This window comes from Henckelia pumila, chromosome 4, assembly GCF_033568475.1.
Source record: "Henckelia pumila isolate YLH828 chromosome 4, ASM3356847v2, whole genome shotgun sequence".
NCBI classification, from domain to species: Eukaryota; Viridiplantae; Streptophyta; class Magnoliopsida; order Lamiales; family Gesneriaceae; genus Henckelia; species Henckelia pumila.
This window is the reverse complement of record NC_133123.1, coordinates 34,359,056-34,382,345: the sequence shown is the minus strand read 5'-3', so window position 1 is coordinate 34,382,345 and position 23,290 is coordinate 34,359,056. Positions and strand designations below refer to the sequence as shown.

Genomic DNA, 23,290 nt, shown 5'->3' with positions numbered 1-23,290 from the left:
GATTAGACGTGAAGACAACTCAGCTGGTTCGTTAGCTTTTCCGCAAAACATGGAATTCCACAATTAAAAAAAATTAGGATTCCTCGCGGTTTGCCCATATCATACTTTAAGAATCAAAGTTTTTTTTCAAAAAAAAAAAATGATTCAAGGCCTATTTATACATCAACAAAATGTGAAATTCTACGATTACACGACAGATTATTAAATATATATATATATATATATATATTCCTTCATCCCTGAACATAGCTATACATGTAACGAAGTCAAGTTTGTTAAGCACAACCAAAAGCCATTAATATTGTATCTGAAGTTCGACGCAAATAAAAGAAGCTAATAAAATCTTTCTCCAGTCAGAAAGTAAAAAAAAAAAAAAAGGAATTTGATTTGCCGAAATGACACTCAAAGAATAGAACTTATAACTTTTTGAACGATTCCTTTAATCAAAGCCTGTATAATATGTATCAACAATATGTGAAATGCCATCGATCAGTGAACAAAAAAACAATATAATAATATATATACAAAGAGATATGAGTACGGAAACAGATAAGAAGGAAATGGAACAATATTTTGGTCATGAGCATTGGTTGATTTTTAACGAATCAGAGGAGAATATTAATCCCTCTAATTGTTGCAATGCTTGTGGGCTGCGTGTGCTGTCGAGCCCTTGTTACATGTGCACCGTTCAAGGTTGCGGTTTTTGTCTCCACGAGCCATGCACCCGCCTTCCCCACAAATTGAATCATATTGTGGTGGATGACCAACATGATCTTCGTTTGCTTGTCAAGCCAAATCATGAAAATTGCAAGTGCAGTAAATGCGGGGAATTATGCAAGAATTTCACCTACCACTGCGACGAATGTGCTGACGTTGATCTCCACCCCTTATGCGGCTACCCTTTGGACATCCGGATCAATCACATAAGCCACAAACAACACCCGATGGTTGCCATTAACAAGGAATGTTTGTTGCTATGTGACGTGTGTGGGAGAAAACATAACGGCATTTTCTTCTCGTGCCACCAGTGTAATTTCTTTGTTCATCATGATTGCGCCTCATTGCCCAGCTTTCTAAGAGTTGGACGGCATCGTCACCCTCTCTCTCTCATGTATTCTGATGCATTTGCATCCACATTTTACAACTACCAGTACCAATGCATTATTTGTGAAAAATATATATCACGATGGTTTGGGTCTTATGTTTGCTTGGTTTGCGATGAAATGGCTCACGTGGATTGTGCAGTATCAGCAATGGAGAATCAAGGTAACTAAATTAATGTTTGGGAGAACTTTTAGGAAGCACTTCTCAGCTTCTCCTTAACAAAATTTCACAAACTAGCTAGTTTCGTATCAGTACTCATCTGCATGGGATTAGTTAGTTTATTGCAAAAAATAGCATATAAATTTGTTCATGGGTCATGATCCTTAATTTCCAGGTAAAATATACAATCTGCCCCCTCTTGACGATGCAGTTTCGAGTTGGATAACAATCGCAGTACAGAATACTGCACCCAAGAGCGATGGTGAGACTCAGACAATGTTGGGAAAATACCACTCCGCCCCCCATTCTTTGATCTCCAATGATGAAACCGCCCGGCCTCATGAATCCGTCTGCAACGCTTGCATTCGGCACATAGCAGCACCTCCGTATTACAGCTGCACCAAATCTTCTTGCGATTTTCTCCTACACAACTTTTGCGTAGATTTGCCACTCGTTAGCGATGATTTGTTTGACAGGTCACGGGACCTGGTTTTCCCAAGACGTGACGAATTCTTTTCTCTGTTTTTTTGTGAGCTTTGTTTACGATTGGGCAACGGTTTTGGATACTCATACTCCTCATATGGTGGTTACGATATTTTCCATGTTGAATGTGCCTTGGCTCCACAGGTGATCAAGCATGATTCACACAAGCAACACCCTCTTACTCTGGGTTTTGGTCCACGGCTGGAAGATATTAGATCCTGCTGCCGCAAAATGAATCCTTCTTATTATGACATCTACAGTTGTACTCAATGTAGTTTCAGTATACACATTCATTGCGCTCTTCTACCCAAAACCGTCGCTCACAAATTTGATGAACATCCACTCACTCTAATCACCGATTCTTCAGCACAAGACTTGGGCTTGGGGGATGATCACTTTTGCGAATTTTGCGAAAAAGACATAAATCTGTCATGCTGGTTCTATCGCTGCATCAAATGCGATCACTCATTTCATGTGGAATGCATTCCCTCAACAGGGAAATATTCGAGAATCAAGTTCGGAGGCACCGTGGTATTGCCATCAGCTTGTCATGGTGGCGATCATACTTTGAGTTTGGTAAGAATGCTGGGTGAATATAGCCAGACTTGCGGTGTTTGCCACGAAATAATCCAAGGCTTCAAAGACGGGATGGCTTTACAATGCGCCGAATGTGACTTTTGGATTCATTTCACATGTGGATCCGAGTCTAGTGGTGCAACAGTTTCTGAACCCTATCGACATATATCTGCTTTGCCATATTATTTTTCTCGTTATGTACAATAGTGATGGGCATATCAATTTTCACTTCTCAAATCATCCCAATTTGATTTGTTTTATTAGCATGTGGGATGATAAATTTGCCCACTCTTATCATATATCTTTATTTAGTGTGACATAACAATACTTATTTTGAAAACTTGTCACGAAAACCGAGTTCAATCAATGAAATAATAAGCATTTAAAGAGATTAAATGATTTGTAAAACGCAAAGTAAAGTAGGGAATTGAAAACTGAAGGTGCGACTACATCCGCGCGTCTTTGAGACGAATGAAGGTGCGACTACATGTGGCACACATGACTTAGTAAAGATAATGCCAATTAAGTTAAAAATTGTTGCCGCCAAACTCGGACTTACCAATAATAGACCGTCCGAAGATAATTAAGGTACTCCATGTAAAAAATATACTCACATAATGGGCTCGTGAGGGTTCATTAATGGAACAAGTGAGTTTCTCCATTTCTAGAATCCTCAAATAAGACCAAACATTGGATATGCCTAATGTCTGTGCGCGGTAATTTGAAGACAAAAAATGTAAGATCGGGCAGAACACCGCACTTATGAAGCCACCATTCGATTTTACATACTAAATCACTCATTTAATTACAACGAGATGGCTTGTTAAGTTGCAATCGCATGTTCTACAAAAAGATAGTACGCAGAATGCACAACAATCATACTTCAGCCAATTCTAGAGCTCAAATCAGAAAGAGATCATCTCAGTTTAAAAATTGTGGCTCTCATTATAATCTAAATGCTATTAGGCTATGCTCAGGAATTGGAATTTGTGAACATGAGGATATTTTACACAAGATCCTTTCAAGAGACTTCAAGCGTAGGAATACAATAACCTGCTGAACTTCGTGTGGATCCAGATAGAAAGCCTTTTCATCTTGCACTCCCACTATATATATGTTGACGCACCAGGCCTGCCACCCAAAATACCGAGGCTCTGCGGAGACATGAGCGTGGCACTCAGAAGTGGAATATACCTGTGGATAAAAAGAACGAAAATATCGTGAACACCCAGAGGAAACTCATAGAATGAAACAGCACACATTATGGAGTAAAACGTGTTTTTTCAGCAACTTTACTGTAGTCATAAGACATCCAATAAGCCTTGGGAATACTGTCCATGATATTATAAGTTACACCAATATATGATATTAATATGATGCATATACTTCTACCTGCCTTTAATTGAACTAGAGTTAAATACATACAAAACTGATTCCATTCGTCACGCATCCGTTTTTATAAGATTCACTGGGGGAGAAAAACTACACCGTGTTTCATTGCTAACACATTGGCTCAAAACCATACATCTTTTCAACCTATAAAAAGGTATTCAACCTATAAGCGCAATTTGATCAACCTATCGTAACTCGTGTAAAATTAAAAATCATTCCAATGAAGTGCCAACCCACCATTTCTCCCTGCCATCTCTCATGTATGAAACAGAAAGAAATAAGTTCTCCATCACTGTACCATCAATTCCTTGCCAAATAGCTTTCCACATGTAGCATACCATTTATGAAGGAGAATACCTTAAGGCACCACTTGGCTCATTGATGAGACGATGAAAGATGCATAATATAGGAATAATAAATGAATATACTAGGATAAGATAATAGTGTATGGCATTGATCTTTTGTAAAATTTGAAACCAAAAATTGAATAAAGCAAAGATTAATAATCAATCAACGTTTTATCTTCTACATCAAGCGGTGCCTAAGCGTATTGACATCTTACAAAAACTAGCATATTGTAATAAAGTAATCAAAAGAAATAAATAAATAATGCACAAAAATTTTTATGATGATTGCTTCAAAGTCTCATTTCAGAACCTTACTCAAGACCCCAAAAAAGCACCTTCCGACTGCTCTCCATGACGTGTGATAGAACAGCACCATAACTATGCATAATATTAAGATGCATGGAATGCACATAAGCATGCAAAAACCACAGTGACTAATTTTCATTGGTTAAAATATGACTAGCCCGAGTCTAGAAAAACCCAGATCTAATCATTTTTCTCTCATATTATACCTGATGACCTTTTCACCATTTCACAGGTTGAAAGAAAAAATTTCTTTCACAAGTCAAACATGACTAAAAGCAAGTTTTACCAGCGCAATGTCTTTGTAACAGGATTCAGACACCAGCAAGCCAGGACATGACATGAGACGAGTGAGTCCACGGCCTCAGGCCCAGGTCCAAAAAAGGACCCCAAAAAATTAATAAATTATTATTAGTGTATGTGCATAAAATGTTTTTTTAAAATTTCATGATTTTGCCAAAAACATGGTATTATTGCAACTTTCTCCTCTTCATGAGTCATCTTTCTCTCCGAATATGAGGTTCCAATCACATCGCATGATAATTAATGTGAGTTGACTCTTGGGTTTCAAAACTTTTGTCACTCTCTTTCATTGATTCTTGGATTTCATAGACTAATTACATGTTATTTTTATTTTTATTTTCTAATTTTTCTGATTTTTTTAGGAAGGTTTGTGATATTTTTTATTCGTGGACATGATTAGGTATAGTACTGTAGGAAACTTCAACCGGTGCATTCATTTTTTTGAGTTTTTTATTTTGTTAAATAATTGATATTTTTGCTGATAAAATAGCAAAGTATTATTTAAGTGATTATTTATAATATTTTAGTAAAGTTTTTTAACAGTATATGTTTTTCTTATAACTAAGTCTATATTTGCATATTTAGTTTTCAAAAACTCTCTTAAATAATTTTTAAAAAGTTGAAAAAAATTATTTTGAAGTTCGACTCAGGCCCTAAAAATCATAGGTACGGCATTGTATAGGACCACGTTAGCACTTTCGATAAAAAATAATTAGAATGACCAAAAATTAAAAAAAAAATTAGAGTAAGTACTAAAATTGAAATTTAATAATATAAAGGATTAAAATTACAAATATGACAAATTTATGGCGCGAAATATGTAGTTTTCCCAAAAAAAAAAATTGAAGTTGTGCGCTGCAATTTAACGGACTACCCCACTAAGTATAACATAAAACTTACACATGTAAAAAAAAAAAAAATTGAGATAGGCTACAATCGGGGTTCTAAATCCAGATAGCGCAAATTAATATTGGGGTTCTCAAGTCAATTCTCAAATCAATCTCAATTTTAAGAGAGAGCAGTAAAATATGATTAAATTTTCAGAAGGAAATAAATAAAAGAATATAAAAATAGAAGAAAAGCCAGTATAATCATCATGCATATGAAGATGGAGGCAAACAAAACAAATCTAAAAACGATCTCTCCCGTCAAAAAGTGAAAAAGAAAAGTGGAAGGGAATTTGATTTGCCGAAATCACACTCAAAGAATAGAACTAATTAACTTTGTGAACGATTCCCTTATAAATCCAAGCCTATATAATATGTATCAACAAAATGTGAAATTCCAACACTGGATAAGTAAAAAAAAAATAAACAGAGATATGACGGAAAGAGAGAAGGAAATGAAACATTTTGGTCACGAGCATCGGTTGATTTTTAACGAATCAGATGAGATTAATCCCTTGAGTTGCAATGCATGTGGGCTGCGTATGTTGTCGAGCCCTTGTTACAAGTGCACCATTCAAGGTTGCAGTTTTTATCTCCACCAACCATGCACCCGCCTTCCCCACAAATTGACTCATAGTTCGAGGTATTGTACACATGATGTTAGTTTGCTTGCAAAGCCACATCGTGAGGATTGCAGGTGCAGCAAATGCGGGGAATTATGCAAGAATTTCACCTACCGCTGTGACCGATGTGATAGATTTAATCTCGACCCTTTATGCGGCCACCCTTTGGATATCCAGATCAAACACATAAGCCACAAGCAACACCCGATGGTTGCCATTTGCAAGGAATCTTTGCTGCTGTGTGACCTCTGTGGAAGAGTGCACAAGGGCTTTTTCTTCCATTGTCACCAATGTAATTATTGGATTCATCAGGATTGTATCTCATTGCCCAGCTTTCTAAGAGTTGGACCTCATCGTCACCTTCTCTCCCTTTTGTATTCTCATGCATTACAAGCCATATATCCCTACATGCCAGATTGCGTAATTTGTGAAAAAGAAACATCATTATTGTTTGGGGCTTATGTTTGTATGCCTTCTTCTTCTATTGTGGCTCACGTGGGTTGTGCGGTTTCAGCAATGGAGGATCCAGGTAACTCAGTAATACACACAACTAGTATTCGTATCATATATTATATTAGCTAGTTTATAACCAAAAATAGCATATAGATCATATACAGCTAGCTTTATGACAAAGTATACGGCCGGTGTCCTAATTAATTATTGTAATGTTCCTTTAATTTCCAGGTAAAATATACCATCTGCCCCCACTAGACGATGCATTTCAGAGTTGGATTATGTGCGCAGTACAGAATACTACACCCAAGAGCGATTGCGAGAGAATGTTGGAAAAATACCACCCCTCCACCCATTCTTTGACCACCAACATTAATGAAACAGCCGCGAATGAATATTCCGTCTGCAACGCTTGCATTCGGCACATCGAACCTCCTTATTACAGCTGCACCCAATCTGCTTGCGACTTTCTCCTCCACAAATTTTGCGCAGATTTGCCCCAAATTATCAATGATGTGTTTGACTGTTCACGGCACCTGGTTTCCCCAAGATACGATGAATTATTTTCTCTGTTTTTTTGCCAGCTTTGTTCACGATTGGGCAACGGTTTTGGCTACTCATATGGTCGTGACAGTATTTTCCATCTCGAATGTGCATTGGCTCCAGAGGTGATCAAGCATGATTCACACAAGCAACACCCTCTTGCTCTGGGTTATGATGAATGGTTCCAAGTTATCAGATCCTGCTGCGGCAAAAGAAATCCTGTGTATTCTGACTTCTACAGTTGCACTCAATGTAGGTTCAGTGTACACATTCGTTGTGCTCTTCTGCCCAAAACCGTCACTCACAAATTTGATAAACATCCCCTCACTTTAATCACTCATTCTGATTTGGGGGATGATCACTTTTGCGAATTCTGCGAACAAGACATAAATCCGTCTTACTGGTTCTACCGTTGTATCCAATGTGACCATTTCTTTCATGTCAAATGCATTCCCTCAACGGGAAAATATTCGAGAATCAAGTTCGGAGGCACCATGATATTGCCAGCTTGTCACGGCGATCATCCTTTGAGTTTGGTAAGAATGCTGGGTGAATATAGCCAGACTTGCGGTTTTTGCCGCAAAACAATCCAAGGCTTCAAAGATGGGATGGCTTTACAATGCGCCGGATGTGACTTTTGGATTCATTTCAGATGTGGACGGAAATCCAGTGGTGCAACAGTTTCAAGACCCTATGGAGATGTATTTAATTATTCGTATTATGGTGGTCGTTTTGGATTATGATATCGGAATGATGAGTTCCTTTTTTATATAAAAAATATTGCTTTCTTAAACTCCTCTATTTATCTTGTTGGGATTTTGATCCTCTACGTTGTCAGATCTTAATTTTAATTTGATATCTTTGTTTTTTTGATAAATTTAATCATTTTTCCAATGTGTCACTGATGTCGAGCTGATATGTATCGTGTCACATTAGCATTCTCATTGAAAAACGACTAAAACTGCAAAAAAAAATTAATAATAATAATATCGGGATGTACAAATACTAAATTGAAATTTGAAAACATAAAGAACACAATTACAATACAACATAATTCATCAGTTTTCATTTTTTTAAAAAAAAATTCAAAATGTTTGGAAATAAATGCTTGAAAGCAAAATCTTCAAATAATCCACGGGACCAAAACACAGCTTAAGCTAATGATAAAATAAAATTTTAGTTTCAAGCCCATTACCATGCTTCGAGAGATTCTATTCACAACGTTTCCAATATTTTTCATTCAAATATTCTATTTTCAAGGATTGAAACATAATTATTTTATGCTAAATCTCATGGTTTAAAATTACTTACTATTTCACACGTGCGACGCGCACGTAGTATTAGTATCTTAATAAATGAAAATCTTTAATTATTTTTTAGAATATAATTAAAAAAATATTTATATCAAATTTATTTCGTGAGAAATATCTCATCATATTTTCGATTTCCAAATAACATATTTGGCAAACTTGCTCATGTTCGATTATTGATTACTTCAATTTGACGTCATTTTAAATCCGAATTTGATTAGTTTTATTAGCATGTGGAATGATCATTTATGCCCGAGATCAATCAATGAAAAACCGAGTGTTGAAGAGACTTAAAATTTTACAATAATTTGTTGCACGCAAATAAAGTAGTCAGTTAAATTATTATGAAGAGAATAGAATTGAAAGTGAAAACAGAACGAATCTAAAAATAAATAAAATATACAGATTGGTTATCAATCAACGTACAAAAGTGGAGAAGACACAAAGTTGTGGGTTTTCAAAGTGATGCATGCAATATGGTTAAATGAAAGTCCTAGCTAGAAGTTTATACAGGTTTTCAAATTTTAGTTTTTATTCATCAGAATCATGCTCAAAGCAGTTGCCAGTCGTCTTCCTGTGTACAAATATTCTCCGGCATATCAAACGAGAGCTTGTTTTCGAGATCGGGATCGAGCTCTCGACCCTCACAAGTGTGATCTGTCTGATACCCGGTGGGCTTAGGGGAGAGCCGGGTCTCGGATATTGTAAAGAGAGGAGCACCGTTTGATTGATCGATCAGCTCCGAAGCACGTGAACGAAAATCATCGAAATCTCCTGATCGAGGAAAAAATTCAAGATAGAGGGTTGACATTAGAATAATCGATAGTGATAGAAAAGGTTCGAATGATTGAAGGAAACATTAGAGAGACTCATGCATACTCTTGTCTTTACAGTAAAACCCAATGGCCAAGGATGAATCAATCGAGTCGAGCGGCATATGTCTTACAATACTGCAGTTGATTAAATCCCGAGGAGTTGAGATAAAATTAAAACGGATTAGTATCAAGTCAGATGATGTTGAAAATCAGGTAACTTGAACATTAATCATATAGAGTTGAAGAAGGGTAGCGTTAAATTCGCGGCATCAACTTACTTGCAATGGTAGCTTGAAGTATCGACGTCTAAATTACCCCCCTTAATGTCAACAACCTGCCAATCAAGATCGTAGTGAGTTGATGCTACAGCATGCCATCATTTGAGAAATCATTAAAACTTCATCAAAAACAGGGTGTAGATTCTATATTACGAATCAAAATGGAAAGAAAGATCTAAAATCATAGAATCATGTTTCAATGGTACCATAATAGGAAGATCGTAATAAAATATCGATAGAGATCACAGAAGCTATGGCCAAGGAATGAATCCTATAGCTTGTTGCCATGCTTTACGGTGTCACCAGGCTGCAAAAATTCTGTGCTTACCTTCGTAGTGAAGGATCCTACAAGTGCTAAATCTTAATCTCAAATTACTCAAAGCATTTCAAATGTAAATGATCTTAAATGTTGTATTCTAAGACTTTTTATCATGGTTTATGACAGTTCCTTGAGACAGATGAAGGAGCGACTACCTTTTGGCACACATGACTTTGTAAAGATAATGCAATCAAGTTAAAAATTGCTGCCGCCAAACTCGGACTTATCATAGAGCGTCTGAAGAGAATTAAACGTTGCATATGTCTAATGTGCTGAAATTCGAAGACAGAAAAAATGTAAACTTGGACAGGACACCGCACTTATGAAGCCAAATTTCGATTTTACAGACAATCACTCATGTAATTACAACTAAGACGGCTTGTTAAGCTGCAATTGCACGTTCTCCAAAAGATAGTATGCAGAATGCTTAACAATAATACTCAGCCAATTCTAGATCAGCTCAAATCAGAGAGACATCATCTTAGAATAAAAATTGCTGCACTCATATTATATTATATTTAGTGTATCTCTATTAGGGTAGGGCTCAGGAATTGGAATTCGGGATCATGAGGAAATTTTAGAAAAGATCCTTTCAAGAGACTTCAAGCGCAGGAATTCAATAACCTGCTGAACTTCATGTGGATCGAGATAGAAAGCTTTTTCATCTTGCACTCCAACTATATATGTTGACGCACCAGGCCTGCCACCCAAAATGCCGAGGCTCTGCGGAAACATGAGTGTGGCACTCAGAAGTGGAAGATACCTGTCCATAAAAAGGACAAAAATATTATGAACATCCAGAGGAAACTCATAAAATGAAACAGTACGCATTATGGAGTAACACATGTTTTTTCAACAACTTTACTGTATTCATAAAACATCCAATAAGCCTTGGGATTATTGTCCACGATATCATAGGTTGCACCAATTAATGATATTTCTATGATGCATGTACTTCTACCTTCGTGTAATAAACTAAAGTTACATTCATACAAAATTTATTCCATCATCACACATCCATTATTATAAGATTTGCTGGGGGAGAAAAACTACACCGTGTTTTATTGCCAAAACTTTGGCTCAAAACCACAGATCTTTTTCAACCTATAAACGGTATTCTTTTTGGTCACGTTTGAATGGCCCTATCCGTCCTACTCCCTCATATGGAACTTAAAAAAAAGCCTACAGTAACTCGTGTAAAATAAAATTAAAAAATATTCCAATCAAGTGCCAACCCCATTTCTCCCTGCCTCTCTCTCATGTAACAACAGAAAGGAATAAGTTCTCCATCACCGTAACATCAATTCTTTGTCAAATAGCTTTCCACATCGAGCATAGCGTTCATGAAAGAGAATATCTTAAGCCTATTGGCATCTTACGAAGATTCCCATATTGTAATAAAGTTAAGTAATCAAAAGACATAAATAATAAATAATGCAAAAGAATTTTTATGACGATTGTTTCAAAGTCTCATTTCAGAACCTTATTCAACACTCCTTAAAAGCACCTTCCAACTGCTTTCCATGACGTGTGGATAGAACAACACCATAACTATGCATAATGTTAAGATGCATGGAATGCAAATAAGCTTGCAACAGGATTCAGACACCAGTTATAGACTAGATCCCATGTTGCAAGCCATCTCTCAAATAAAATTAAAAAAATGTCTGAGGTGGCAACTATACAGGCCCCACAAGAAATAAAAAGATAGGAATAAAATTTTACTGGGGTATACATTCAAGTCTATATTCGTGACAGAATAGAGACTGTAAATTTACCGTGAATACATTCAAATCCATAATCGTGACAGAATAGAAACTGTACCTTGGGTTGACTTTTTCCACACCTAGAACCAACGGAACCATCAATAGAATAGGACCCCAAACAAGTTCGCCCCCGCTGAACTCTGACAAATATCTGGATATATCCTCAATGCAGAGGACAGGAGCTCCACCTCTTTCCCCATCGCTACCAGAGACGACGTATATGGTCATCATAGAGGACAAAACTCCATTACCAGTCTCATTGATTTTGTTACGCGCCATACTTTCCCAGGTGCGACACATGGCATAAGGGCCTACCCAGGAACCCGGAGCAAGGCCGTAATCCTTTCCAGCTTGGAGAAGATTATGTATAGAGAAAGGTGAGTCTTCAGCATCTCCAAAAAGATCCAATATTTCCATGTAACTTTGGTCAATTGGCTGCATGATTAGAAATATAATAAACCAATATGAACATGTTTTATTTGTTATAAATCATGGTCAAATCTCCTGGTTTAGCAACTTAGCATGTGATATAGGTTAAGACATCCTCTGTCTTAACAATGAACAAAAGTTAAAACATATACACGAACCATTTGTATCAGATGATTTAATTAGGCGTAAATTGTATAATACCTTGTGTGGAGATTTCCTCCACGATCGTCCTAATTTATGAAATAGAAATGCCTGTGTAAACATGCAACCAAATAAGTACACGATTATCCCAAATATTAGTAAATACATAGAAACAGAATCAAGAATAATGCCTGAGCAACAAGCATCTGGCTGCTCCGAAGCATGCAACCCCAATTAACATCACTAGCGTACTTTGTTTCCCCGATGGGCACAAACCCTACGGAATAAAACAAAACCATGTCATCTACATCATCATCATCCAAGTATCACATCCACACATACATTCAACATGCATAAAAATACCTTTCCGATACGTAATCAAGATACGAGATGAAAAATCCTCGACAAATGAAGCAAATCCCTCACTCTCAGCTGGATCTGAAGAGTTGGCATTGTCGCCCTCCTGTGCAACCCGATAACATACACCCAAAAGCCAAATATCGCTCTTGGAAGCCGAACTTCCAGTTTTACCGAACCCCAATATTCTTCTCATTGATATACCATTCATCATTACTCTTCTTACAGCAGCCCTCCACCCCTCATAATAGTTCTTCCCAATACCCGACCTTTTTCTAACACTACAACTTTTAGAGTCTCTTCTTCCGTGATTACTACTCAAGTTCCCCAGAATAGATAAAGCCGGTGGCCATACACCTGACCAAAGTACTCCAGGCTTTTGATTCGTACTGTTGCCAATACTCGGTTCTGCCTCCGGCGAGACAGAAGCCGAAATTTCCCCCAGACGACAATCAAAGCTACAATTTTTTTCGTTATGGTTATCAATGGGATCGTTATCTTTCTCCAGTGAACCCTTCATGAACTAATCATTGACACCGGGAATAACCAAAAGAAATCTGCGCCGCATAACAACAGAATCCCACCAGAACAATTCAATATCTGGGCAAGAAAGAACAAAAATCCCCCCACAATCAAATCGAAAAACGTGAACTTCAAATTACGAGCAGATCAATCTGTTCTTTTAAAGGGAAAAAAAAAAAACATCGTTTACTGCACGAAATAGACAGCACGAACAGAATTAAAGATGGGATTAAGTCAAAAACAGAAAAGGGGGGGATTCAAGAATGACGTAGCGTACCGATGATGTTGCGACTCGAACGTGGGCTGAAACCTCGTCCGTTTGCGTTCGAGCTATGAGTCCTCAAGGAGAGCTGTCCGTTTGCAATAATAATTCGTTTGCGTGCAATAGGCACGTTGCAAATTTTTCTTTGCTCATATTATATTGATACACTGTATAATATTTTTTAATTAACATTATTATTAATAAACATTTTAATTTCCCCCTTAAGTGATTTAGAATATTTATTTTATTTTTGATTAGACGTTTTTCACATATGCTCAAAATCAATTTTCATTGCTTTCAAAAAATATGTTATATAATTTTATTAAAAGATCACTCCACACAAAATAATTCTCTGCTTTCAAAATTTTAAAGTTTGATAAATTATTTGAGTTCCAAAAAATAAATCAATAAAAATAACATTATTTCACATTCCATAAAAGGAAACAAAGTTTGCTCAAAATATTAAAATTTGTGGATTAAATCATATTTTTCCTCGCCAAGATTTGTAATCCAGAATGAAACCATATGCCGTCGTATTGTCTTATATTTCTTGCTACAAAAATATAAACATATAATTATATATAGTTATTTGGAAAAATAACTCTTTACGTAATTAAGCTTATCGTCTATATTTGTTTAGCAGAAGAGAGGATTTCATTCCTTGTAAATCCAACACACAGAGATAAACTGAGAGGATTCTCTGGGTCAGAAATTATCTGGCAACATCAGCAATTTTCAAAATATATGGAAGTAGTGAAATTGTTATCCAGAGTGCTCAGAGTTCTCAAAATCACTTCTCATCTTGTGTCAAAATCTAATCTTACTAGAATCCACGGATCATGGTACTGATACAGAAGGTCCTCCCATCAGAACGCAAAAGGCTACAAGAGTCGGAACAACCCTCCAAGAGATTCTTACGAAATCTTGATCGTCCAATCGTCTGCAATTCGAACGTTTGGCTTACGGATGGTCAGGACCGACGAGCTCTTCCCTCCTCGAAGGAGAAGTGGCCCCCATTCAATGTCAACCTTCAGGTTTGCTGGTTCAATCAGAGCGGTTTTCGGTTGAGGAGACAGACCTAAAAGTATTATTCTCTCCACGGTGCATTCTGAGGCAAATTTGTTGCTGCCAGCTCCTAGAGGTGCCAAGTTTGAAGAGGTAAGCTTTCCGTTCAAGAATGTAAAACGACGGTGTATGTAGGCTCCTTGCTGGAATTCGAAGCTCTTTCCATTGTCAACATAAAGCTCACCTACAGCAGCCTTGGAACTATTAAGAGCTATAACCTGTAGGCACAAGAAATGGAAATTAGTATAACATGTTATCCAGTAAGGGAAGGAGAGCCAGCAGAAGCCATGGGCAGACCAACAGGCCCCGCTCTCTTTCAATTTGTTTCAATGTTAGTATGATATTCATATACAGTGGATAAAAAATTACTCCGCCGGCATCCTATGATTCATGTCCTCGCTACAGGAGATATATGAATTGGTCCTCTGATCAAGAATGCCGATGTAACCATAGTCCAAAAAGAAACAACAAAAAAAAAAAGACTAGCCAAGTCGTTATATTTCATTCACGATTTGCTCATTTTGTGCTCGTCTTTTTTTTTTATATAAGAAACAACATTTTGTGCTAGTCTTAAGCTTCAAAAAGAAAATAGAACTGTGAAGGAACACATAGAAGTCATTTTACGTAGAATGGACGCCTGAGATACACACTCATAGCGAAGCACAAAGATGATAATCAAATTTCATATTTTTTACCATTTATATCAACAAAGAAAAACAAATTTCATATCATTTCTCATTTGTGCCATTGGTATGAACATTCATTTTTTATAGAGGAAGAATTTAAGTGCAAAAGTAAACCGTAAAAATTAAAGTTTTCCTCGAAATATCATGTTTCACAAACTGCAAAAGTAGTGGAAGAAATTAAACGGAGTGAGGAGGGTGGGTGAGCTTAATTCCCGCATTTTTGAGTGAGTGACTATGTTGCATGGATACGGGTACGGGTATCGGATCGGATACGATACGGGTATGGCGATACGGAAAATTTTGAAAATATAAGACACGATACGGCTATGATTAAAAAATATATAATATTAACAGTGTTCTAACAGGCGCCACCTAGACCCACCTAGGCGCTAGGCGGTTGCCCACCACCTCGCTTTCTTGCTAGGCTATGTCTCTAGGCATTGCCCGCCTAATCTCCCGTCTAGGCGGCACCCAAGCTGCCTAGGCTGGCAGAAATCCGCCTAGGTGGGCAAAAATCTGCCTAAGCGGTTACAATTTTTTATTAAAAAAATTAAAAATCAAAAACTAAAAGAGAGACGTGAAGCGAGAAACAAACACAAAAAGAAAGAAGAAGCGCAAAAAAAAAGTCAAGCAAAAAATTAAATCTCATATTACATATGAAGACTTGATATCTATTAATATTTATGTTGTTGTTTTTGTTGTTATTATTATTATTAAAATTTTATAAGATTTTTGTACAAAAACTGAAAAACATAAGACATAAAAATTATATTTTATAGTAAAACTCATGAATATTCCAAGTTATTTATTATTTAGGTTTTAAAAAAAACCGCCTAGGCACCCGCCTGGGCGGTCGCCGCCCGCCTACCGCCTAGCGCTTTTTAGAACATCGAATATTAATTAAAAGTTAAAAATCCTAAAGATAGAAAACTTCAAGGTCCGTATCCATGCAGAAAACTGGAGGGCTGCGGCGAGCGGCAAGCAGAAAACTTCAAGGTCCAAGGAGTGGTGTTGGTGATGACTGATGATAGACGATGAGAAGCAGAGAAAGGAGAACCGACGAAGAAAAAATTGATGACTTAGGGCTTTTAAGCCCAATTCATATTAATATATTTATTAAGTACTGAGTGAGCTCATTTCTACGACAAAAATTCCAAAAGAGTATCAAGGTTGAAATTCGAAAGCATACCAGAGTGTACGGATCATTTTCCATTTGAGTGGAGCTCCTTCGGAATCTGTCTTTTCTTGGTATGATGGTACCAGCCCGTTGAAAAGCAGGGATGCTATCTTCTAAAGCTTCCAACTTATGTGTTGCGCCTCCCTTGTAAGCAGCTCCAGTTTTCATGTCAAACCAAGACTGATCCCCAGGAAGATAAACTGGCGCGTGTTTAGCTCGCTGTATAAAATTTTACCATCCATTCATTAGAAGGTTCAAAGAGAAATAAATATATCACACTGAAAGTAAAAATAAATCTGGTTATAGCGAGACCTCAGTATATATTCCTTGCACTAAGAGAGCATCCCCAACCATAAATGCCTCGTCATTGCTGAATGTATTCTCGTCAGAAGGAAATTCCATCCATAGAGGGCGGGCGACAGGAATACCACTGGTGTTTGCTTCTCTGAATAATGTGTAAAAATAAGGAAGTAGCATGTAGCGTACATGAACAGCTTCCCTCATAAGTTCCGTATTTCGCTCCCTGCATCCAACATAGAGCTCACTCATATCATATACAAGACAAATTTGTTGATAAATATAAAACGGATACATAGGGTTGGTGCAGTTAGTAGAATGAAACAGTTGTTAAGAACGTGGAGATGAACAGTAAAGACGGTACAAATTAAAACCAGCCGAAAAGACACCTGATGAATATCTATTAGTATGTTATAATGGATGAGGGCCTTTGAATAACCGTTTGGTATTTTTATGCGATCTACCATAATTACCCTTATCTTCCTTTACCAATAAGTTTCTTCGAGGGGTAAAATGTGTATTTTGTATTTGATGCCTTCAAAATGTGGGAGAGGAAGTTAAAAAATTAATTTTTTGATTTATAAAACAGAAGTGATGATTTGAATTCAAAGAAGCACAACTGTTTTTGCAGGGAAGAGAAACGTGTGGATATGGTGTTACAATGTACAATTATTACCCATCAAAATATCACCATTCAAAATTGCTTCATGGTGATGCACTGATGCTACAATACTTTGGGTTTTTTTTATTTACAATTTTTTCCCTAATTTCTGTTTTTCTTATCTCATTTATCCTTTTTATTTTTTGCATTTTATGAATGTTGAAAAAAATAAAGGTAATACCTACATTACTTACAAATGGTAAGTAATGCAATGCGTGTGCATTTAGTCACTATAATGCCTCCCTCTCTCACATAATCTAAACACCAAAACTCTGGACTTGTACTTAAACATGAGTTGGATATCTTCTCAAATGATTCCCCGATGATCAGTCACAACACAGTGCAACTGCATCTATAAGTCATAGTCATTACCTAATCTTAAATTCAAAAATCCAAGTGAGAGTGGTAGGAGCAGAAGCCAGAAAATGAGATGGGATGCCAACAATTAAAAATGAAATATTTGAGCCCAAAAAACAGATGTCATGGCGTCTGTGTGATATTTGACCATGGGGCAGCAGCAAAGTTACAATTTACATACAGAAAAAGATTGAAACATAGGATAGTTAGAACACATAAAAATTATTATTTCTCTCCGGAGTTTTCTACTCAAGGAAAGGAGGTAATCAAGTAAGGCTTCAACTTCAACTGCCTATTAAAGAATTTACGAAATGATAAGAAAACCTTAAGATTCAATCATAAACCACGTGGCCTCGATTGATCTAGGGTAAAATACTTTCATAGTCTCGCAGAGTAAATGGCTTGCTTTCAAACTGTTTTCAAATGAAAATACCATCCAACCACTCAACCAAACTTTTATTTCTCTAACAGACGTAATATGTGTTAGGGACTAAAGTAGATTGGGCCTAAATAGTTTGGAGAGTTTTGTGGACTCAAATGAATTGGGCCTAGAAGTTACTAGAGGAGGGGAAAAAGTAAAATAAATAAGACTAGAGTTGGTTGGACTTTGGAGGGGGCATTCACGTTTGTTTCCTTGATTTTGCAAGCTTGAGCTAGGATGGGAGAGAGGAGTGCCTTTCTTCTTGTAGAGGATTTATTCCTTTGCTGGGTGTTTCACTCAGATTGTTGTAGTTTTATTGATTTGACTCACTGTAATTGCGCGACATTGTTCTTTGATTCATTATTTTCCACATATCAGTTTATATTCTCTCTATTTTGTGTTGTGGTCGCATCAATATGCAAGAAGACATTAGTCTCATTCTGGCATCTATCTAAAGGTGGAAAAAGAGAATACCGTACCCAAACAACCAAGGTTCCCGTCTCTTGGTATCATGATGAGCATGGGCTCTAAAGAAGGGATAATAGGCACCCAGCTGATACCAGCGAACCAGTAATTCAGTATCCGGATTTCCGAAAAATCCACCAACATCCGCACCTACGGAATACAAATAACATCACTAAAGAGTAAATTCATATATTCTGGCAAGCAATAAAAACACAGAGAATATACTAACCAGAGAATGATATCCCTGTGAGACCCAGTGTCAAGATCATGGGAACTGAAACCCTTAAATGTTCCCATTCAGCTGTATTATCTCCAGTCCAAACTGCTCCATACCTTTGACTTCCAGGGAAAAATGCTCTTGACAAAACGAAAGGGCGTTCTTTCCCCTCCACACGCTTAACAAGCCCATCCGATGTTGCCATGTGAAAGTAATAGCCATATGCATTATGCAACTCTCGATGCTCAACATCTCCATAGTGTAAAGCATCTCTAGGCATCGAAACCTGACACAGAAAAAATAACCATTTTTCATGTCATAATAATCAAATTCATAGTGAATGTGAACCGCTGAACTGGAATTACATGGTAGGACAGTCACTAGTTACATAAACGTTTGAGAAATAACTAAACCAATGTTTTTAATGAAGGTAAATCGCAAGAATATCATTCATTTCATTTCTCACCGAGTTAAGACACAAGGATATCACTCATTTCATTTCTCACCGAGAGAAAATACCTTGCAGGAAATTGAAGAACGTCCAAAATATTATGATGTTTCATTGCTAAGTAACTTGTAAGACGTAAGTTACTGGAAGAAAATTAATATAAAACTTGGGATTGGAAATACAAAAATTCAAAGGTAAAAAACAATCTATATGGAATTATTAGCTTTGATGGCACAAAACTAGATTAATCGCGGAAGACATAGAAATCTTATCTCCTTGAACCTTCAACGATTGAAATGCGGCAAAAAGTTCATCCAATGAATAAAGGCGTATTAAATGATACAACTATAAAACCACAGAGCTCCTGAGTCATTATACTTGCTGTGTTAATAAAAATTGTTGGTCCACTTCAATATCCTTGGAGCAGGGATCTCTCCCTTGTAAATTCCTTGACCAGAAAGGTTCATCCTCACTAGTGAAAAGGCTAAAATGAAAGATCCATCTCGCATGTTAATATCATCATGCCACTACCCAATTCAATTACCCATCTCGCATGTTAAAATGAAAGATCCATCTCACATGCTAAAATGAAAGATCCAATATTCTATCCTATCTTGATAACCTAGAATATCATAAGAATGAGATCACCATGCCTACATCTAAATTTAAAGAAATGCATGAATCTTATTAGCTTTTGATATTATCTACATATTAAAGCAGTTGCAATAGTAGGTAAAAATACAACAATAAGCTTGAGATATTAGCAGTACTAGGTTTTCATTTAGTGCAACAACGAAACAAAACCAATTTTAATATTAACTTAAAAACAAAAAGTGTGAGCCGAATAAGCAACACTAACCAATAGAGAATCACTCAAAGTTTACCTCTGGACCATTGAATACAGAAGGTTCATTCATGTCATTCCAGATATGCAAGGATGGAGTTGAACCAACGTAATTGTCAAATGAAAATTTCCCAGCCCACCAGGACCTAATCTCTGGACTCAGCATATCCAAGTATGACGAGGAGCCAGACCAGCACCAACCATCGAAATCCTTTCCAGTCGCATCCTTCACATAGTATCCCTTTTGAGAAGCCTCCTTATGTATGTAGTATGACTCATCCCGCTTAATGTGAGGATCCACAATCGTGACCATATGCCTACCTTTGGCAGCTAATTTCTTCTGCATTTCATCAGGGTTCGGGAATAAAGCCCTGTCCCATGTAAAATATCTCTTCCCATCCGTATGCTCGATATCAAGCCATAAAACATCATAAGGAATATCATGTTCATCAAATTTGGAGTCAACATTGTAAACGTCCTCCTCGTCCCGATAATTCCATCTACATTGATGGTAAGCAATGGCAAACAACTGTGGCAATGCCGGTGTTCCTGTCACACCAGTATACTGCCTCACTACATCTTTTGGCCCCGGACCAACAAAAAAGAAAGCATCCACCACACCAGCCTCACTCATCCAAAAGGTATCAACTCTCTTCTGATCAGAAGGCAACCTTAAGATTGAAGAGAACTCGTCATTCCAGCCAGGCCCCAAAACATCAATCTGCATTTCAGCAGCATTGAGCCAGAAAAACCCAGAACTCCCTCGTGACTTCCCATGTGAAATCATGAAAGGAATAGTCCCATAAAGCCCAAAAGGTGAATCATGGAGGTACTCAAAGACATCAAGATTAAACAATCTATAGGGCTCAGAGTCCTCAACACCCGGCCCTCTAGTTGGCTTCAAAGCTAGACTAGTGGCATGTTCAGGAATGCCATAAACAAAATCAGCCTCATAAAAAGACACATCAAAGCTAATACTTTGCGGTCCATAGGGTCGTGTATCAGTGTGACTTCTAAATTTCTCCTCCCAATCCTCATTCTCCTCCTTCTCCTTCAGCTGCTCAAAATCAAACAAGCCATTTGAGTTCAAAGACAACACCTTTTTCCCATTTTTACCACTCTCCCTCACAAAGACCTCAAAAGGATCGTGCCTAACCACACCTTCATACCCATCAGAAAGATAAAAAACTGATAAAATACCCGAACCATCCTGGCTTTCTTCCTCTTTCACTCTCTGCAACCACAGCCTCTTCTCCAAAAACTCCGGTAAAATCACATCTGGAACCTCGAATCTCTTCTTCCGGGGACCTAAACTTTGGTCCTCGTCAATCTTAAGCCTCAAAACACCATCTTGATAAGCCGATAATGTAAGAACCAAAGGCTTACTGGTGATGGGCTGCTCCTGATTCTCGCTATTTTCTACGCCCTTTTCTCTCTGGACAAGTTTAGCTACAAGATCACCATCAGTAACAGAGATGTCGGTGGCGATTAATGAGCACGCCCCAGGTTTCCTAGATCGGGAACGTTTGCAGAAAGGGGTCTGATTACAGTTCCTGAATTCATCTTTCTTCCAAGAAAACACGCAGTTTATGAGGAGGAGAATGAACAAAAAAACGCTCAGATGTTTTCCCATGAATCGCAATTTTCTAGCAAGCAAATCTCAGTCTGTGGAAATCAAGAAATTGGGAAATGGTTGTCGTTGATTGGGGAAGAATGACTCCGTAGAGTTTCATAAACAAGGAAGCTGAAGCAGTGAAGTAGGCCATAGAGGTTTTATTTCAAAATACCCCTTTCTGACAAAAATCTCAATTTAGCCTTATAGTTTCAGCTATTGATAAATTAGTCATTATTTTTCTGATAAATTTTGTTTCGACCCTTTCCAACTTATCACTTTTTTCCCAAATTCATAATTGAGTACATCACCTTTTAAAAAAATTAATATCACCAATTTTTTTAGTACATCACCTTTTTAAAAAATTAATATCAACTTTTACTTAATGAAGATATATGATTTAATGAACTACTGAGTACATAAATTTCAAAAAATTAAATTAGATTTGATGGAATAATAATAAAATGATTTTTTTTACGATGATAGAACTAATAGTCGTTAGTTTTCGATGTGCATTGATTAAACATGCGAGCTAACACAATAACTTGTCATGATGTCCAGTAAATCATACTGACCAAATCATATGTGATAGGTTTGTTTTTCTATGTACATTGAGTTAACTTATAGGCTAACACATTACTTTGCATATCATGATATCCAAGTAAACCATACTAACCAAATCATATATGATAGGTTTCCTTTATATGTACACTAAATAAAAACCTTCAGACTAACACTGTAACTACATATCACACAATCTAGGTAAACCACACTGACCATATCATATGTTTTAGGCTTACCTGAAAATTTTTGGTAAAGAGAGTTGTCAAGATTACAGATTTGAACCTAACCCAACATTAAAAGCTAGCTCTAGGGGGAGTATTGTTCAAGTTCATATATACAACTCTCGAGAACTTCATCCAATCGAGACATGAATCTAACACACCCCTCACACTCAAGAATGAACATCTAGAGCGTGAAGTTTACAATATATAACGGTTGGCCCATAGGGCATTTCAACACATAACCGATGGTTTCAACTCTGATACCATGTTAAGATTATGGACTTGAACCTAACTCAATTAAAAAAAAAACTAGCTCAAAGAAGATTGTCCAAATTCATATATACAAATCTCAAGGACTTTGACTAACAAGAATTGAACTCACATTTTAATTCACCAATTTGGGCACCCCTCCCCTCATAATCAATAATAATAAATTGATTATTTGGCACGCTTGTGTTCCGTTGCTGCAGTAATTAAGCGAGGATGTTTATGTAAATCTATATAGTTGGAAGGGTGTATAGTAATTATCGGTAAAATGAGCAAATGCGAAAGGATAATGCTATGTGTACATAGAGTTATACATAGAGGGTTACCCATTCTATAAATTAGGAAAGTATATCAAAAATCTTTTAAAACATCTTTATTTTCAATAGTTTGTCCTGCTAAAAAAAAAACTCTTAACGAAAATATTATTATTTTTTATTTTATTATTTATTGTGCAATTTTAGGGGATGTCAAAATTGAACCCGACCCGAGCTGACCAGAAAATTATCGGATTAAGGTTTTGAGGTTTTGGGATTCGGTTTGACCTGAAATATTTGATTTTTTTTATTTTTAACAAAATAATTAAATACACATAATAATAATAATCAATATATTTTAA

At 36.8% G+C, this 23,290-nt stretch overlaps 4 protein-coding genes across 7 annotated transcripts; 2 read left to right on the top strand and 2 right to left on the bottom strand.

Annotated features, from left to right (window-relative positions):
- Positions 1–452: 452 nt before the first annotated feature.
- On the top strand, positions 453–2,602 carry LOC140866888 (uncharacterized). The gene is made up of 2 exons (XM_073271950.1): positions 453–1,266; positions 1,439–2,602. The coding sequence occupies exons 1-2, from the start codon at positions 480–482 to the stop codon at positions 2,527–2,529; spliced, it is 1,878 nt and encodes a 625-aa protein (XP_073128051.1). The 5' UTR covers positions 453–479; the 3' UTR covers positions 2,530–2,602.
- Positions 2,603–5,988: 3,386 nt separating this feature from the next.
- LOC140860816 (uncharacterized) lies at positions 5,989–7,916 on the top strand. The gene is made up of 2 exons (XM_073263821.1): positions 5,989–6,706; positions 6,862–7,916. The coding sequence occupies exons 1-2, from the start codon at positions 5,989–5,991 to the stop codon at positions 7,914–7,916; spliced, it is 1,773 nt and encodes a 590-aa protein (XP_073119922.1).
- Positions 7,917–8,866: 950 nt separating this feature from the next.
- LOC140863259 (cysteine protease ATG4-like) lies at positions 8,867–13,534 on the bottom strand. 4 transcript variants are annotated; one of them, XM_073266558.1, is made up of 9 exons: positions 13,388–13,534; positions 12,595–13,188; positions 12,423–12,508; positions 12,292–12,342; positions 11,720–12,096; positions 10,520–10,658; positions 9,577–9,632; positions 9,363–9,433; positions 8,867–9,257 (listed from the first exon to the last, which is right to left on the bottom strand). In XM_073266558.1, exons 2-9 carry the CDS (start codon positions 13,106–13,108, stop codon positions 9,034–9,036), a joined length of 1,518 nt encoding a protein of 505 aa, XP_073122659.1. In that variant the 5' UTR covers positions 13,109–13,188; positions 13,388–13,534; the 3' UTR covers positions 8,867–9,033. The 4 variants fall into 4 exon arrangements, with proteins under 4 accessions (XP_073122659.1, XP_073122660.1, XP_073122662.1 ...); XM_073266559.1 differs by having other exon boundaries at positions 12,595–13,262; positions 13,388–13,505; XM_073266561.1 differs by having other exon boundaries at positions 12,595–13,145; positions 13,388–13,496.
- Positions 13,535–14,003: 469 nt separating this feature from the next.
- LOC140861463 (probable glucan 1,3-alpha-glucosidase) lies at positions 14,004–21,748 on the bottom strand. The gene is made up of 6 exons (XM_073264485.1): positions 20,051–21,748; positions 18,731–19,004; positions 18,516–18,651; positions 16,613–16,823; positions 16,313–16,519; positions 14,004–14,655 (listed from the first exon to the last, which is right to left on the bottom strand). Exons 1-6 carry the CDS (start codon positions 21,641–21,643, stop codon positions 14,287–14,289), a joined length of 2,790 nt encoding a protein of 929 aa, XP_073120586.1. The 5' UTR covers positions 21,644–21,748; the 3' UTR covers positions 14,004–14,286.
- Positions 21,749–23,290: the final 1,542 nt, after the last annotated feature.

Coding starts and splice junctions, on each gene's coding strand:
- LOC140866888 (XM_073271950.1), top strand. CDS start 480: ATGCCATCGATCAGTGAACAAAAAAACAATATAATAATATATATACAA. Junction 1,267..1,438: donor ATCAGCAATGGAGAATCAAG/GTAACTAAATTA, acceptor CTTAATTTCCAG/GTAAAATATACAATCTGCCC.
- LOC140860816 (XM_073263821.1), top strand. CDS start 5,989: ATGACGGAAAGAGAGAAGGAAATGAAACATTTTGGTCACGAGCATCGG. Junction 6,707..6,861: donor TTCAGCAATGGAGGATCCAG/GTAACTCAGTAA, acceptor TTTAATTTCCAG/GTAAAATATACCATCTGCCC.
- LOC140863259 (XM_073266558.1), bottom strand. CDS start 13,108: ATGAAGGGTTCACTGGAGAAAGATAACGATCCCATTGATAACCATAAC. Junction 10,659..11,719: donor GTGGAAAAAGTCAACCCAAG/GTACAGTTTCTA, acceptor TTTTATGGACAG/GTATCTTCCACTTCTGAGTG. Junction 9,633..10,519: donor ATCCACATGAAGTTCAGCAG/GTTATTGAATTC, acceptor CTTGATTGGCAG/GTTGTTGACATTAAGGGGGG.
- LOC140861463 (XM_073264485.1), bottom strand. CDS start 21,643: ATGGGAAAACATCTGAGCGTTTTTTTGTTCATTCTCCTCCTCATAAAC. Junction 19,005..20,050: donor CTGTATTCAATGGTCCAGAG/GTAAACTTTGAG, acceptor TTTCTGTGTCAG/GTTTCGATGCCTAGAGATGC. Junction 16,824..18,515: donor CGGGAACCTTGGTTGTTTGG/GTACGGTATTCT, acceptor TGTTGGATGCAG/GGAGCGAAATACGGAACTTA.